The following is an 18,209-nucleotide window of genomic DNA, read 5'->3' on the forward strand; positions in this document are numbered from 1 at the left end:
AGGCAAGGAAATATGTTTTTTATGCTTTTTATCTTGTGGCTTCTGCTGTACGTGCATTTTCTGCCTTGTGAGACTTATTTCAAAGAGGGACTATAAATAGTTGTCCCTTGTTTTATTGTTATTTAATGATGGAAATTAAAGCTTGTACGCTTTTCTCAACCTTGGCTGTAATTTGCTTCTCTATTAACCTGTGTTCTTTTGAAGCCCACTGAATCATTAGGATCGTGCATTAAAAGAGCTTAGTTCAACAATAACAGCACCTGATGTTCACTTGTTGGCTGACATGAAAGAGTATCGCCCTCAAGTTCACACGCAATACCTTCATTTCACCACTGGGGGGAATTATTGAATCTAACACAAAACAACTGCAGCCTTCAAACAGCTCCTGGTTTGGTGTAGTTATTCTGTTTCCTTTCAGTTGATACCTCTACGGATACATGACTTGCTGTGTGTTGGTGTTTAATTGATAACTGTATTGTCTGCTTACCTGCAGCGGTTGTCTGCTATACCCAGGAGAAGAGAGGGTGAATGCTCTTTGTTTTCATAACCTCCTGGTTAATTTCGGCTCATATAGCGTTTAATGCTTGATGCTAAATACCATGTCCTTTATGAATAAGGTAAAGAAAGCCTTTAATTTATATTTTATGTGTTCAACACCAAGACCAAAGTGCACAACATATTTGACCAGAACAGTCCAGAGAGCTACATATACAGTATATATGTGTGATATTTAAGATGGCATGTTTGAAGGTGGAAAACATAATGTTTTCTAAAAGCCAGCATGTACAGTAGAATCTCTTGATAGCAGGAAGTTTGTAACTGCCAATGTCATATTTCATTTGACCTAAAGCTAATAATAGGGATTTGTGCGTCACTCCTGACTAATGTAGAGTCGGAAAAACAGGCTCTGGGCCTGTGGATTGAGTTTAAGTAGTGCAATATTCCGCTACTTTTTTGTATAATTAGTCTCCCGGAAAGTTTCCGAGTCGCTTTCAAACCGTGTGCCTTGTGGAACGCGAAACCCAAGCCCATGTAATTAAAGTAAGACAAATGATGCAGTTAAATGAGGGGAGTAAGTGATTAAAAAAAATTTGATTGCAAGCGACTTGACAGCGTGACTGGGGAGACGGGGCTGTAGAGACAGTGGGGTGGATACGGCTGTCAGCTGCATTTCCAAAACGAGCTCCAGGCCTCTAATACCCCCGCCCGGTCCCCTCAGTGTGAGGCCAGGCCTCTAATACCCCCGCCCGGTCCCCTCAGTGTGAGGCCAGGCCTCTAATACCCCCGCCCGGTCCCCTCAGTGTGAGGCCAGGCCTCTAATACCCCCGCCCGGTCCCCTCAGTGTGAGGCCCCAGGCCTCTAATACCCCCGCCCGGTCCCCTCAGTGTGAGGCCCCAGGCCTCTAATACCCCCGCCCGGTCCCCTCAGTGTGAGGCCCCAGGCCTCTAATACCCCCGCCCGGTCCCCTCAGTGTGAGGCCAGGCCTCAAACCCTCCTGCAAGGGCCTCTCCATGCTGCCCATACCACCCCAGCCGAACAGCCAATGTAAGTTAACTTTTTTTTTGTAAATCTGTCCACATCAAACCCATTCCGAGTGGCCTGAGTGCCCGGAGTGTCCGGACTCCTTCTGACCGTGGCTGCGCCATTTCACAATGGCTTTTATTAAAGGAGGAATCATGAGATGACCTGGGTCCCAGTGGTCCAATTGTTCTAGCTTTTGAAATGCACATTTTCTGGCCAAATGCTCTATTTGGCAAAGTAATACAAAACTAATATTTGTACGACCTCTTCTAATGTAATAAGGTCCGTGTGAGTCACCTCCCCTAAGTGCGTCAGCTGCTTTGTCCCTGTCACGGAGGGCAGCCGGAACCTTCCAGAGCTGGATACCATTCCCCCCTCTCTGACAGGGCGTTCGCGGTCCGTCACCTTCAAATTTGGCAGCAGCCCTCGTCACATAGTCCTCCATCCCCGACGTCCTAAGGATCACCCCCCAGCCACCGCAGCTGTCTGTCAGCCCGCCGCCGATGATGTCACAGAGACAAGCCGTATCCAAGGGCGGTTGCCAGCGCAACCAGTAACAGCCCCCTCCCAGTAAACGCTACCTCCCTGAGATCAGCCCAGAGTGAGATCTGGTCATTGTTTTCATGTATTTTTCTGCTGGGTTATGTCTCTTCATAGGGCTTTGCGGTAATTTAGATTATTTGTAGGGTGGCGGTTTAGAGGAGAGCTCATACCCTCTGAGAGGCTGTTTAATGGCGGCTGGGTGGGATTGATGAGGCATGGAGGAGAAACTTAACATCTGTTAGGGCTGTCATAGAGACAAAATGGCTGAACGGGTCTAAGCACACCGGCAGGCTGAACCTGCTGGGTTGTGCGGCCAGCTTTTCACACTGAGCGGTGCTTATCTGTTTTTTGGCTTTGTGTGTGTTGAGACAGTGACATCACTGCCATGTGAAACTGAAATACAAGGAAGGGAGTGTATGCAACAGTGCATAAAGAGCCCTTCCTAAACCCGGTCATAGGGTCATATCCCAGACATATCCCTGTTGTGCTCTCCCTGCGAGTGCCTTCAGGTGCTGAGGTATTTGAGAGCCCTGAGGGTCAATTCCTGGGTCATTTTAGTTCTAGAGCAGTCGGCTGTTTTATGGACACTGGAGTTAACAAGCTCTATATAAAGGACTCTCTCAATCACAAGTTAAAAAAAAAAAAAGTACAAAAAAACATGACATATCAATTTGTTGAGAATGAGACTTGGGAGCCTTTTCATTATACAGTTCTATTGAACTGATACAGCCTGTAATCAAATTAAGTGTGTCACAAAGACTTTTTGTTTTGTGGAATAATTTTTTATTGTTATTGGAAGATATAACATCTTGTGAAAGGTGCATGCAAACTAAGTTGGCATGGGAACCAAATGTCTTCCTTGCCAGGTGGGAAGCGACTTGCTCTCACTTGATGAGAAAGCTGAAACGAGACAAAGGAGGCATCAAAATACACTTGACATGAGTGACATCGTCTTGACTGTGACACTTGGATCAGATCATGTTTTAAAGTCTTCTCACCTAAACATTGTGGGACATTGTGATACTGAACTCACATCTAAAAAAATATACAGTGTGTCCTCACCTGTACACAGGACATTTTGATACTGGGGCTGTGTAAAGTATTCTCACCTGTACACTTGACTCTTTGATCTGGGGCTGTGTAAGGTATTCTCACCTGTATGGGTAACCGTGGTACTGGTGCTGTGGAAGGTGTTCTCACCTGTACACTTGACTCTTTGACCTGGGACTGTGTAAAGTATTCTTACCTGTATGGGTAACCGTGGTACTTAGATCTGAAGATGGAGAGCAGGAAGCTAAAGAAGAATACCACTAAACCGAGCCCAACCAGGCAGAGAACTGAAAAATAAGGAGAATTACATTTAGTTTGTGTGTGTGCAGCATTCTGGAAAAAAACACAGATTTTCATAACAGTGAATGTACACAAGATGTCCTAGCAGCCAAAGGATTACAAAACAAAAATCCCGTGAGCTTTGATTGGAATTAGATTCTGTAAATATTGAATTGTCGCAGAACTCAGAATTTCCAACTGTTAGTAAATGATGCCAAACTAATGACTGTGTAACTGTAACTGAGAAACCAACCATTAAAAACTGTATTTAAAATCTGCGATTACCAAGCCATTATTTACATGGAATATAATTACTTGCTAAAGTGCTTCCACTGTATTTTAGCTCAATTGACTTGCTCATTATAACCTATGGGCAATTATGTGTTATAAGTGTTTAAGTTGTAAGTAAAGTTTGCATAGCACAAGAACAAAAAAAAAATACAATTAAAGTAAATTATACAGGGAGGTAGCTTGCTTGCAGAGTGCATATGTGTTATTGACTAACAATTATTCCATTGTAGCATTTACCAATGACGCTCATTGTCGAAACAACATTGCCAGCACGTGTACAGTACATTACCAGGCCGATGTCAGAATGAGGTAACACACCAATAAGGCTAATTGAAAGTATTGGAGGCAGCTGGTGGAGAAAGAAAGCGCTGATCTCACCTTAATCAGGCATTTAACCTCTCCTGAGAAGGCCGAGTCCGATTAGGACTTCAACCTAATTTCTTAATTGCCGAATCGAGTCTCTCACATGCAATACTGTATGCAACACCGCTGCAATCGAACTGCATGGGAATAGGGGGGTCCAGAAGACAATAACAAAAACAACAACAAAAAAAAAATTCTTGTAAAGAGACTAACGTGAGTTTTAAAGCACGTCTGTTTGATTTAAATGTAAAGAAAACAAATAGCGTTCTTTTTAATAGGACACTGAAGCCACTTGGGCGTGCGCTGTACAGTTTATTCCCCGTGTCGAGATGCCAAACCGCCCTGCAGTGGAAGAGTGGCCGCCACTCCCAGCGCTCCCTCTCTAAAGCGCTGGCGAGTTCATTTCCTGTTTTTCCCAGGGCTCAGCGTCTCATCTCGCAGCCCCTTCCTCCAGCAGCCAGCGCAGTAATTACGGCTGGAGGAAACGCTTCCCTCCACAAGTGTAACAGCGAGACAGGACGGCCGCAGTAGTTAGCTTTGAGACCCGTTCTCTTTGAGGTGGGGATGCTAAAGCAACAGCTAAATCCTGATGCACTCCAAGCCGGGCCAACATTCATGTTTTTTCTCAGAGAAATTTGGCAAGAGCATATGGCGGCGGCACTTGCCAATACACTGGCAAACAATAAAGGGAAAACCGCCTTAATTCTTTCCCATAAATGTTGTTTATTGGTTGGTTTCCCTTCTAGTAAATTGGGCGTCGGCAGGCTTTAGCCGTCGTAGCGACCTGACGTTCGGTGTCAGCCCAGAGATACTTCGCTCTGGCCTTCTCTGTAAACGACTCCCGATGTCACGTTAATTAGCAGTGCCGACAGCAGCCCTGGGGCTCACCCCGGGGCCTAAATTGGGAAAAGAATTGCGAACCTGTGGGGCAGACGGAGCTGAATTACACGCACGCTGTCCGTGTTCAGGGTACCGGCGCTAGGCCAGGGCTGTAGTACATGTCACACGGTTAAAGCGCTATAATTGCCAATTAAAAACAGTGTGGAAGGAGAACCCTCCTTCTCGTCGTTCATTTGACAAAGTGCCCGGCAAATGTAAACCCAACCACCCCCCCGAAACGTGACATACGCCTCAGAACATTGTGACAAGTTCATATATACGTGTGTATGAGTGTATTCAATGTGTGCCTATTGTTAGAATAAAAACATTTTTTAAAACCTGCCAGCAATCCATTGTGACCTTTGCATTAACAGTGAGCATATGCCTTTTCGTCTCATCTGCTAACAGTTGTTTTAACCAAGATGAGTTATTTTTATGGTCAGAAAAAAATACTAGCTGTTACAAAAAGCTGATGTTTAATCCCTTAAGTACCGTCATTTTCTTGACATAAGTTTAAGAATTACATACCAAAAATTAAATATTTACCATTTTGACTACAGGCATAATCCTGGTCTTTTCTGAATTATTACTAAAACAAAGTTAAAGAAGCTCAAACACAGTGAAAGTTTTTTTCTCAATGAAAAGATTTTGCTTTTGGCTGGTGTAAAATGCCGCAACTATAATGCTGCAACTAAACAATACAACACTTTTTATCCGAAAAAAAGTGTTTGAACTTCCCCCCGCCTGTCACCCTCCCCTACCTCTCTGTTTCAAACTTGCTCTCCTTGCAGCTATCCTCAGATAGCAACAGGTCACATTCCATAATTTCACATGCTATTTATTATTCTAAAGCAGGCTGGCTCCTTATTTATAAGCATATTGAATAATAATAAAATATTTTGCATTTAAATGTTCACTAATATAAAATTGAGTCTGAAAATATTGTGTTGTCAACGGAATTTTCACCGCCTTCCTCGGAAATATTCACTCAGACGAGCGATTTCTTGGAACCCCTCCAACGGAAGTCCTCTATTTAGATGTAGACATCGCAAAATAGATTTTTTATTGCAAAATGTAGAAGTTTTTTTTGCAGAAAATCTCAATAACCGTTTTTCCATAAATTCATTACCTAAAATGCTTTTTAGTCATCACTTCAATAACATGCCCGGAGTTACACTGAATTACTACCGAGTACAATATGGTATGTGGATTTCCAAAATGCAGAGAAGGTGAGGTTCCCTTCACACTTGTTTTACCACCCAAAATAAGGAACTGTTATCACTAAAGCAATGGCATGTTAAAATAGGTTATACCGATAGAACTGTGAGTTTTAACGCTTTCAAATATGTATATCCTGTTACCATAATGATTGAAAATTGCAGGTTGAAAAAATGAATGAAAAAAAAAAACCCTCAGTGAGACTTAAGGGGTTAAGAAGTGTACTGTCTCCACTGATTTTGCAGGCAGCCAATTCTAAATGGAAATCTATAAAAATGCAATCAAATTATATACAACTTACAATTTAATAGACCGTTTTTTAATCTAAGTGCATTTTCGTGTTCTGGAGAATGTTGACAATTAATGTCCATTCAGTGCAATTTAAGGGCATTCAGACCCAGATAATTACCACTTTTAGTCTTGCTACTATTAGAGCTTGACAATAATAAAGTTTGTCTCTGAGGTTGATTTGAGTGGTTAGAAATAATTTGTTGTTTAAATGTTAACTGTAGTTTGCTCATTGTAGTTCATATGAATATTGAATAGGAAAAACGTTTGCATCCATCCTCTGAATGGGATCCTGTGACTCTTTGAGGAGTCATTTTTTGGGAATACCTTTTCAAAATCCCCTGTGTTTTAGAACTATATTCCACTACATCTGCAGGAGAACTTTGTAATGACATATTTGTGATCTCACACCTTAAAGGGTTAAGAAAAGCGAAAAGCCACATGACTTATGGGAGGAAAAAACTGAGGAAAAAACAGAAAAAAGTTAGAAATGTGAAATTACTTTGTATTATATCACTGGGGTGCACAAGGCAAAGACTTATACAGTGTTTCCAACAAATAAATGCTGCACTCACCAAAAATGCAGACAGGTTTTAGAAACATATTTTGAAAGAGATTTTAATCTGTTCACAGACCAAACAAACAAACAAACAAACAAAGAAACAAACCAAAATGCATTAGTTTGGTCCATGTACAAATTAAAATCTTTGAAAATATGTTTTTGCAGACTTTGAGGTTGTATTCTATGAGTGGTTTTCTTGTTGGAAACTGATAGGTTTAACCCGATTCCATCAGCCTGTGCCTGTGCTATAGGGGTAGCAAAAGTGTAAAACACAAACAGAATGCAACTTTAGTTAAAATAAAGCTTACTTCTTCTCTTTCCCACATCGCCTTTGGAGGTTGCAGCTTCATTCAGCAAGACCATCCCCATGGTGATGGCAGCGTCTGTAGTCGTTGTCAAGGAAACACTGGGCTCCATGTAGCCAGAGCAAGGCATAAAGGGAATCTTCAAAAATAGATTTTTATATTTCAGCGAGCTGTGGAGCTCTTCATTTACATAAGTGCCGATTGTTTAATAAACATTTAATGCCAAAAATACTCCCTCTATCTCCCGAACCGAATTATTAGAAGCTGGATTGGTGAATAATAAAAAAGCAGGACTTACAAAGCGGGCATGTAATGTTTTGGAACTCCCAGAAATTGACCAATGAGGGGCCTGGCCTTTATATAAACACTTTCATCTTCTGCTTTGGGGCAGTCGGATGATTGTAGCACGTCAGCACAGAACATACACGTGTGTGTGGATGTGGCTTGTGTCTTCAGCTTCAGGGGATCAATTGCGAGAGATAATGCTTGAAACGTGATGTCTGTCAGAAATAAATGACATGATGGCCAAACATGATGGCCTCAGTGAGCACTTTATTAGGTGTTTATTACTTGTTTTTTAGACTTCGACTGCTGTAGCCTATCCACTTAGAGTTATGATACATTGTGTGTTCAGAGATGCTCTTCCGCATACCACTGTTGTAGTGTGTGGTTATTTGCATTACTGTCACTTTCCTGTCAGCTTTGAACAGTCTGACCATTCTCTGATTTTTTGCAAACTCTAGAGACCATTATGCATGAAAATCCCAGGAGATCAAATTTTCTTATATGAACATTAACTGAAGCTCCTGACCCGTATCTACATGATTGTATGCATTACATTGCTGCCCCACAATTGGCTGATCAGATAATCGCATTAATAAGTAGGTGTAATAAAGTAAAAAATGGTCTCGGTGAGTGTATATGTTAGCCAAATTTATGCATTAGCGGAGGTGGAAGACTTTCTGTATAGTAAATATGTCGTCTTGTATGCAATACTTTTCCTGCACATTGACAGATTCCTTTTTACTCAGCAGAGTGACTCAAACCAAGAAGAGACTTCCGTAAGGCTCCGGCATAAACCCTGCCATCACCAATAAAGTTGAAATGACGTGTCACCAAAACATTGCACATTGACATCCTCATTTTTTGTTCAAGGTGACTTAAGACAAGAAAAGACATCCATGGATTTGAAATACTCCTCTGTAAACCCAGCCATTACCAATAAAGTTCAAAGTAATTCACCAGAATGTTATTAACACATTACAAAAACAATGAAAAAGACCCGCAAGGTTCTTTTTCTTTGTCATAAAAGGTTTACAAGTTAAAATTCATTCCATTTTCTTGCTAGCTGCAAGGATTTTTATTTTGCAGCTCCGTGGTGTTCTCTTGCTAGCTAACTGTCAGAAGAGGGCAAACCATGGTAATTAATCTGGAATGTCTACAAGAGGCTTGAAATATACGTAGGTCATGCGGTGCAGCACAATATGATTATGTACACACATGTGCATGCACGCATGGCCAGTGATTTATTATTGTGCCTTCTGGAACAACCCCACTGCTTTATACAATAATTAAATATTATTTCTTCTTATTTTCAGTTAAATAAGCATGAGGGATTCAGTGCACTAGAACTGTAAGATGAGTGCATGGCTGTGAAATTGACATGGCAGCAAAGGTTGCCACAGTGTTGTGCAGTGGCTGGAGAGCGGTTGTGGAGTAGTTGCAGAGTGGTTGCAGAGTGGTTGTACAGTGTTTCTAGAGTGGTTGTGGAGTGGTTGTACAGTGTTTCTAGAGTGGTTGCAGAGTGGTTGTACAGTGTTTCTAGAGTGGTTGTGGAGTGGTTGTACAGTGTTTCTAGAGTGGCTGTGGAGTGGTTGCAGAGTGGTTGCAGAGTGGTTGTACAGTGTTTCTAGAGTGGTTGTGGAGTGGTCGTGGAGTAGCTGTAGAGTGGTTGTGGAGCAGTTGCAGAGTGGCTACAGAGTGGTTGCAGAGTGGTTGTGGATGGGTTGCTGGCTTGAGTCCCTTGTGGGAAGCAGCCTTCATTGGCCTCAGTTGGAATATCCAGCTGTGTGGAATGGATAACATGCACTGAGCTGCGGTGGCTAATAGGAAAGGATATAAATGAACCCCCCATGGCCGCCCCCTCCGCCCTCTTCCCTGCACGGATTATGAAAGCAAACACAGTTCTCCAGTTAACCTCAACCCGCTTCCCCAGAGGAATGGAAGCAACGGACAGCCAAGCGATTAGCTTTCAATTAGTTTACACCTCCTTCTTCCTTTGGCTGCATTTTCAAGAGACGGACATTTGTTTTCACTCAGAAGCCTTGTCAATGTTTATGCTGGATGAGGAGGCAGTGTTACTGGCAGACATATGTGGATGGTCTTGACGGCCAGTGAAATCGAGAGTTTCTGTTCCAGGTTCAGATTTAGCTCCTTTCACATTGGTGCCCACGTTAACTGCCGGAAACGCACAGCGGGGGGCACCAGATGTGCAAGCGTACTGGCTACCTAAATGTGAAGGAATGAATAGGAATGAAAAAGATTGCATCTTCTTCTGTGTGGCTTGGGGAAAAAAATCGGTCACTGGAGAGTAATTTGTTGGAGTGAAGAAAGTTTAGAATTTAAAGCTGCAGTTTGCCCAAAAATGAAATTACAGTATATTCCCACTTATCCAGCTATCCAGACAGATAGTTTCACCGACATGTGACAAAATTTTCTGATTTGACAACTTTTTAAAATGCAGTACACCAAGATATAATGGGCCTCTATGGACTGCTCGTTTTCTGGTAATCTATGCTCCAAAAAAGTACATTTGAAAAACCCAACAGCAACCAGCTGTTGTCTCTTTCGAAACACAATGCCACAGTTACTCGTAAACATGTGCAGAGCTGAAAATGCACATTTTAATCAAGAACTATTTCTTCTACTGCAGGAACTCGCAAAATGTGTCCATGCAAGCAGACGTATACCAGCACAACTAAGCAGACTGTACTCAGGTCATTTCTGGCTGAACTGTCCCTTTACAAATACTGTCCAAAATAGTACAGTTCGGCCAGTTGATAGTTTTGAATGGACTTCAATGGGAAAATTGCTTATTGGCGCCAGAGGCTTAATAAACAGCAATGCCTCTGGTAGCCACTGGAGTTTGCATGCTTCAGGGGGAATGTGGATCCCTGGTCCCCAGCTTTGATGACATGTTTGGGGCACTCTCTCAATAAGTGCGAGCTACAAGGCCGATTCTGAGCCACCACTGTCGGCTGACCACCAGATAAAGATGTCGGTGATTCTCTCAGGACCGGTGTGAGCAGTAGGTCTGGCCCTTTTCTCAACTCCATTTTCTTAGTGGGTTACCTACCTCAGTGTGCTGGGATGCAGTTCACACAGGATGTGCTCAGAAATGTCACTGTGGTGTAGGGCTGACCAACCCTGTTGCTGGAGATCTAGTAGGTTTTCATTTCAAGCCTAATTTGGCACTGTTGAATGAGGCGTGCTTTATTGGGGTTGGAGTGAAAACTTACAGGACAGTTGATCTCCAGGAACAGCCCCGCAAAGCTTTCTATTTCAGCCAGTTAAGTCATTGTGGAAAAAAACCTGAGAATATGCACAGGCTCTCCAGGGTTATAAAAGAGGAGTCAAGACAGACTGAATGGACTATGGAGTCAAGACAGACCTAGAACTAGCCATAGAAACACATTTTGGTCCATCTCTGGCTTGGCACCATCTCTACGCTCAGTGATGGGTGTCTCAGTGAACAGTGCAGTCACGTCCACAGAAAGTCAGTTTCAGTGGCGGGATTCTTGGACGGAGGCGGGCAGCGTGGGCAGAGCCTCTGGTAACTGCGGGAAACGGAAAGGATACTCAGTAGGAGGATGATGTGAGACTCTGCCACAAACTGGGCCTGGCTGCTCCCGTGGATGTAGCTCTGCGGGAGAGCGGAGAGAAGAGGGGGAACAAAAGGAGAGGAGGAAAGAAAGAGAAAATTAGTGTAAAAATTAAGTATTCATCTATGCCTCTGTGGACCTTCCCTGCACACGTCTTCCTCAGCACAGTTACACTGACAGCCCCTCCTCCCTTAAGCAAGGGTGATGCTACAGACTATCAGCCAAAACCAGCCGCTACAAGAGTAGAGACTGGGAACACAGAACAATCCCCTTATTCAACATACACACCTTCACCCCTGGAAAAAGACTCCTAATATGAATAATTGCCGCCACAAAATGGCAGTCGCTCCCACGCGGACCTCAATGTTCAGATCACCATTGTTGTACAGTTGTATCATTAGTCCCCATAGTCTCATTCTCCATCTCATCTCGTCTGTACTTTAAAGTTAACGTTGGGCTTCTCATGAGAACAAGCCACCTCCCAGAGTCCCAGTAATGAAACGGACGCCAGTCGTGGGACTTTGCTTCGAGAGCCGTGCAGGACTTCCAGCTGCGTAAATGGGTAGAAGTTTGAAGTCCGCAGGCTAACAAGAAACTGCAAACTTCAACTGGAACACTGGCATAACACCACGTTTCTTTTCTGAAAAAAGTTTGAGATTTTCTGTCCTTCCGGCGGAAGAGCCCACAATGACCAATTTGGGAGGCAGTGCCTCAGGCTGTGTGACGTTCCCCAAAATACAGCAGCCCGTTCCCAAAATAACGCCACACACAAACCTGGAAAAGTGTGTGGGAGAAGTGCGAGACTCAAACAAATTTAAATTTAAAATTTAAAAAAGTAAACAATGTCAGTTGACCTGAATAACATTGTGTGACAAGCCAGAAATAAAACAATGCCCTCGCAAAATGGCCGCCCAGAGGCTTTTGAAAAGAGAGCAAAGCTTAAATGTAAACGGCATGAATCACTATGCAGGGCGTGGGCTTCTGCTGCTTGTGTGGGAGACTAAGCCTGGTTGAGTAGGCAGGTATGCTCATGACAGTCTGCGGACTCTCTTATTTGTAATGCAGTGGGCTGTGTGTGTGTGGGGGGGGACAGTTTTCCGCCAGGCAGGCAGGAAGAAAGTGGGGGAAAAAACCCTGCTGCAGTGGGACTGTTAGAGACAGGGCTGCTGGCTGCGATGATCTCTGAACTATTCCTATTTTCCGTCTTAAGTATTTGAGATCATCTTCATTTCAAATGGATAGTTAGATACCGATGAATATACCTAATTAAATGTTATTAAATTGATACCTAAAAATGTATTTTAATCCCTTTCTCCCCAATTTGGCAGCTTCTAATTATTCCACATTCGGTACCAGTGTGCCGCCCACACACCCCTCCAGGATCACTAGTTGAAGCTGGTGCACTCCTCTAATTCACCTGCCTGCCAGACAAGAAATGCAGTATAGCACAGAATCGTACAACGGTGAACTGGTAACTGTGAGGTATTTAACATGAACTGCGTCCTGAACTGAAATATCCAGCTCTATAAGTGTAGACTGTAAGCTTTGTGCGCTGCTCTGACTAAAAGCTTCTGCTAAATGGCTACTTTACTTCACACTGTAAGTAGTTTACACCATATAGCCCACGCAGTGATAGTGCTACGGGAGAGCTAGCGCCAATTGGAGAAGAGACGTTTCTCTCGCTGCTGACAACCGGTGACTTTCTGGCCCTCGGGGCATTGCTGGGCAGAACTAATATAGCAGTTTTCAGGGGTCAGTGGGTCAGTGTACCGGTGCATTCTGGGTCTTCCGAGTGGAAAAATGGAAGAGCTGCCTTTAGAAAAAGGGCAGAAGAGATGAATGCAGAGGCAGAAAATGAAGGGAGTGACTGCTTTTTGAACCTGAACAACAGGGCACACTGCACACAATCTGTCTGCTTTAGCTACGGCTGAGCCAAGTCCACTTTGTGAAAAAAGGGGCTGGGGGTAGAGGGGGAGACGCAAGTGGCCAGAACTGCCTCACTCTCTCTGTCCCATTCCACTCTGCTGAAACGAAGCAGGTCTGGCGTAATATAAATCACCACGAAACAAATGAACAACAGGAGTGAACAAAGTAAACGGCACGTTCTGTTAGGAGAGCAGAGACGGATATGGGGGAGTTTTATTTTTGTGTATTACATGGATGACTGTGGACGCTGGAACAGCTTGGCAGGTCATGCAGCAGAACCAGAGACCGTTGGGGTTTCAGGGCCGGGCTTGGTGCAGTGTGCGGGTTACTCTCAAATTATATATGTAAATGAAACCTAGATGCAGTGAAATAGTCTCTTCTCATCATCATGTCTTCTTGAATAAGCCACATCTTCTCACCGCTCAAAATCCTATTCTCTCATTTACAGTATAGGTTCAGTCTTTTTGTACAGCGTGTTTCCAAACGCACACTTTAACATGCAGGACTGCAGGGAGAAACTCCCTGGCCTGGGACAAAAGGACATTATTACATCATCCCCAGTCAGGGACAATAATATTTACCACCAGTGCACAGACCATTGGGCCCCCCTCCTCCTCCAGGGCCCGGGGCATGGTACCCCGGTTGCCCCGCCCTGACGGCGGCCCCGTGAACAGGCACCCTCGCGGGGAGAAGAGAAACGGCGCTCTGCGCACGCAGCAGAGGAAACTCCCCGGATCGAGACGGCGAGGAACCAACGAGCACTGCCCCGGTTGTTCCCCCAGCCTGATCATCCATCTGAGACAGAGCCTGGGGGAGGCGAGCAAAAGTGCAGCGTTTCCATAAACTACCAGGTATAAATACACTGCAGGACTGTTTGTTCCTCTGCCTCCCCCTGTATTTACTCGGTGATTGAGTCTGCAGAGGTACTTTGGTGGCAGGTTCTAGCGTTGCTTTAAATCAAGAAACAATGGAAATGCACAGTACAACGCTGTTTGTGCAGTCAGCATAAAAATGGCTGCAGGCATGTGTGTGTAAGTATTCCTGGGGAAAAGAAGGGTTTCATGAGACTGTGAGAGCTTACAGAGCTGGAGAAACAGCACTGCTTTTGCCCGGTGTCACGATGAGCCGCTGTTTCCAGCATAGTAGTAGTGCCGTACGTGACTTTATCTGACAACTGTGCTCACCACTCAGTCCATCACTGTCACAATGACAGGCTGCTGTGAATCCAGACGTTCTCTCACTTACAGTCATACAATCAATGTAGTATAAACATGCCATGGACTTGTTCGTGGTAGCTATCTGGATTAGAATAATAATTATTAATGGTATGGCATGGCATGGCTTCAGGGATACCCAGACTGGATTGAGATTATTTTATTTGTGTGAAGCACTGAACAATCTTTGCCCTCCACTGAAACTGTAGCTCAAAACCTGCACACTTTTCTGGTGTCAATCATAAGTTTGTACATGAGCGTGGGGAAATGATGCTGCAATGATAGACACTTCAGTTTCTATTTTCATTCTAGATCTCGGCAAGTTGTCTTGTCTTGGCAAATACATATTAAGGCCTTTTGGCAGCATGACTGCTTCTTTAGGCTGAAATCTTTTTGGATTACTCAAGTACATTTTGTGTGCTTTTTGGTGCTGTGTTAATATTTTAGGCTTGTGAGAGGTGCATTATGAAATTTTACATCTTTACTTCCCTATTATTTATTTATTTTATTAACTTGGGCTTGAACCAGATCTCCATTTACCATCTTCATAAACACGCAGGGAATATCTTGTGTTAATTGACGACCTGGAAAAATGGATTTTGAAACGCTCTTTAAAAGTGTGCATAATGACAGCTGTCCTAAAGGAGCCATAAAGGCGTTTGGAATGGACCGATTTTGAGGGTTTTATAACAGTTCTGTTCAGTGTCATTCAATCCATCTTAAAAGGGGAGCACACACTGGATTTTTAATGCGCTGTTTTGCAGGCACATTAACGATGCGTTGTTTTTCAGGTGCATTAAAAATGCAGTTTTGCAGGCACATTAAGACGCGTTCGTCACGCACCGTGGGACTCCCCTGGGAGGGACATGTGGCACTTCCACACTTTCCCGTTGTTCGCCACATGGGGAGAGAGAGAGTGCGAGCGCCAACACCAACACAAAATAAATAATAAAAATATTTCACCCTTCCCCCTCATGGGTTCCGGGCAAAAATAATAAACTACCATGATAAACTAAAATAAAAAGGCTAAAGAAAGTAAAACCGAGTGACAGCTTTTCACCTCGCCGTTCGGAGCCAGCCCCTTTTCAGCCGACCGGCTCCTCCCTTTTGTGCACTGAACTGAGGGATAAACAAAATGAAATAAAAACTCTTGGAGTGATCTCCTGGTCTCGGCCCCGTACTGTGGAAACGAGCACACTTTTAGCACCTGGACTGATTATTTAACACGTGTCCTCTCCAACAGTAAGGGGGGCCGAGACAATCTGCTTCTCCAGCAGACCGAGTGTGACAGCATTGTTTTCCAGTGCATTAAAAATGTGGTCTTGCCGGCACATTAAAATGCGTTGTTTTGCACGTGCAGTAAAAATGAGGTTTTGCACGAACATTAAAATGCGTTGTTTTGCACGTGCAGTAAAAACGCGGTTTTGCAGGAACATTAAAATGTGTTGTTTTGCACGTGCAGTAAAAATGCGGTTTTGCAGGAACATTAAAATGCGTTGTTTTGCACGTGCAGTAAAAATGCGGTTTTGCAGGAACATTAAAATGCGTTGTTTTGCACGTGCAGTAAAAATGGGCTTTTGCAGGCACATTAAAATGCGTTGTTTTGCACGTGCAGTAAAAATGTGGTTTTGCAGGCACATTAAAATGCTGAGGGTAAATGCTGAATGCTGATTGCCAATGCTATAGCGCCTGCTTGTGTTCTAGTCCCAGTCCATTCAAACTTGGTCTGTGTGAAATAAAAACTAATGCTAGAAAAAAATGAAAACAAATCCTAAAAAGCTGGAATGAGGTGATGGACGATGTAACATTTAGGAAAGCGTGACTTTATTTCCCTTCCCCCCTCATAACGGGCCTATTCTGGGCCCATTCTCCATCTAATGGGCCTGCACTGTGCCCTTTGCAAACGATTCTCTTCATTGTTTTTATTCAATGCCATGTGTTCATTTTTTAACAAGGTTCCATCTTAAAAGGTCAAAAGGATTTGCCGTGAAAGCCTGATGAATGGAAGAGTGCAGCAGGCATTACAGTGTAGAGGGCCTTCCCGGGGTTTAATGAACACAACGGAAACCCCCGATCACGTGCTCTCCAGAGAAGAGCGAGCGGTCAGACAACTCGCCCAAATCCTTAAGTACAATTCAGAAAAAATTATTCCAGTGAAGCCAGTGCAGAAGAACAGTCAAAATGGCTGCCTGTAGGATAAATGTGCAAAAAAAAACCAATCTGAGAATACATTACAAGAACACACTCAGCTTGCTGGGAATTTAGAGGATTTGATAGATTTAGAAAATGACTGATGTTTGTCTGAGCTTAAATTACTTGACGTTTGTTTGAACTTCATGTCAGTCACAAATGGAGAGAGCACAGCTTACTGTGAAGAGACACCCACCCCTGAGAACATCTGAAGTGAGTATTTAGCAGGTTTCTCTGTAAAGCCCAAAAGTAGAAAATAAATTCATTGACAAAATATGACAAATTTGAGTGTAGTCGGAGGTGCAGAAAGAGCTAATAATAAAATGTTAGTCCTGTTGCAAACCTGTGCTTCTACAGTAAACAACTGTTACTTTCTGTCACAGTTAGTTCACATTTCATGAGCAGTAGCATGCTGGCTAGGCTAAATTAAAGGTCATCAATGATGTAAAATCTACATGATTGCCTTTTTCGAATGTGTACAGACTGGCAGCATGAGCATACTAAGAAAATAAGTAAAAATTAAACCTGTAAACTCATTCCTATTATATTCCCCATCATAGACACAAAGCAGTACTTTTTTATAGCACATTTTGGGCAGGGGGGTGGGGGCTGTTTTCACAAACTTCAGCAGGGTGCTATATTTTTCTTGGGAGTGAAAAATAAATGCAATAAAGTTAAATAAAGCAGGGAAATGGTAATGTGTTGACAGGAATATAAATATCACAGTTAATATCATATTTCACAATCCAAGACCCCGGGCTATACTGAAATTGATATATTTGTCACACAGCATTGAGGTTTGATGCGTTTTGATAAGCTCAGAGAACAGCCACCATTCCAGATTCCCCAGTGTTAGTGCTGCCAACGCAGTCTTTCCTGGCTTGCATTTTTCAATATTTTTCAGTTGGTTTTCTTTTTGAAAACGATATTTAATCTGCAGTTACATGTTTAACCATCACCATCATTATCACCACCTGCAATGGCAGACATTTCTTTGCTGGAATGTGGGTACTGAGATTTGGTCAGAATGTGTTGCCACTGTTTCACTGTATTCAATTATTGACCCGAGGTCAAAGATAGGGTGTGTACAAGGAGTACTGTATGTGTATTGGACATGCATGTGATCATTATTAGATACCTCCAGTACAGCGTATGCATTTGCTTCAAAATGTTAGCTGTTTTTTTATAAACATACATTTCAATTAGGCTGCTCTCAACAATATTGTTCATTAAAAGTGTGATGTGATTGCAGATTAGCATGGCAAAGGGACAGAACTTTGTGCTTAATTGAGCGTATGGAACAGTGTGCTAAACGTCGCTTATGGTAGTAGGGAACCAGCATATTCTTGGCAGGGTATTTCATAGCAGTGGGGAATAAAACTAAGTAACCTCTGATAGTGCTTCTGTGAGCTCTGCAGTATAAAAACGCGAGTTGTATCTTCTTTTTACACCTCACCTGATCAATGCAAGCGCTGTGTGAAGTTTAAGACCTTGATTTATTCAGAGAAAACTGTCATCGGCAGGGCACTGAAATTTATATAAAGTGATAAAACGACTTGCTGTGATCTAAGGCTTGTCTTCCGAACAGGGCCTGCACAAGCAGAGCGGGCGGAATTCCGAGCCGTATGTCAGTGTGACGTTAACGCACACGGGAGCGGACTCCATCACGAAGGTAAAGAGCACGGGCCTCCGCCAACAG

The 18,209-nt window shown here is 43.3% G+C and overlaps 1 protein-coding gene across 1 annotated transcript in view; it reads right to left on the bottom strand.

Annotated features, from left to right (window-relative positions):
• Positions 1 to 2,824: 2,824 nt before the first annotated feature.
• The window catches only part of tusc3 (tumor suppressor candidate 3), a 69,104-nt gene continuing 53,719 nt past the window's right edge, over positions 2,825 to 18,209 (bottom strand). Inside the window, exons 7-10 of the mRNA XM_061245669.1 lie at positions 11,158 to 11,221; positions 7,303 to 7,377; positions 3,311 to 3,401; positions 2,825 to 2,964 (exon numbers count right to left, since the gene is read on the bottom strand). Of these exons, the coding sequence (XP_061101653.1) occupies positions 2,949 to 2,964; positions 3,311 to 3,401; positions 7,303 to 7,377; positions 11,158 to 11,221 (246 nt within the window). The 3' untranslated portion in view covers positions 2,825 to 2,948. The remainder of the gene's footprint in view (positions 2,965 to 3,310; positions 3,402 to 7,302; positions 7,378 to 11,157; positions 11,222 to 18,209) is intronic.

This window comes from Conger conger, chromosome 6, assembly GCF_963514075.1.
Source record: "Conger conger chromosome 6, fConCon1.1, whole genome shotgun sequence".
NCBI classification, from domain to species: domain Eukaryota; kingdom Metazoa; phylum Chordata; class Actinopteri; order Anguilliformes; family Congridae; genus Conger; species Conger conger.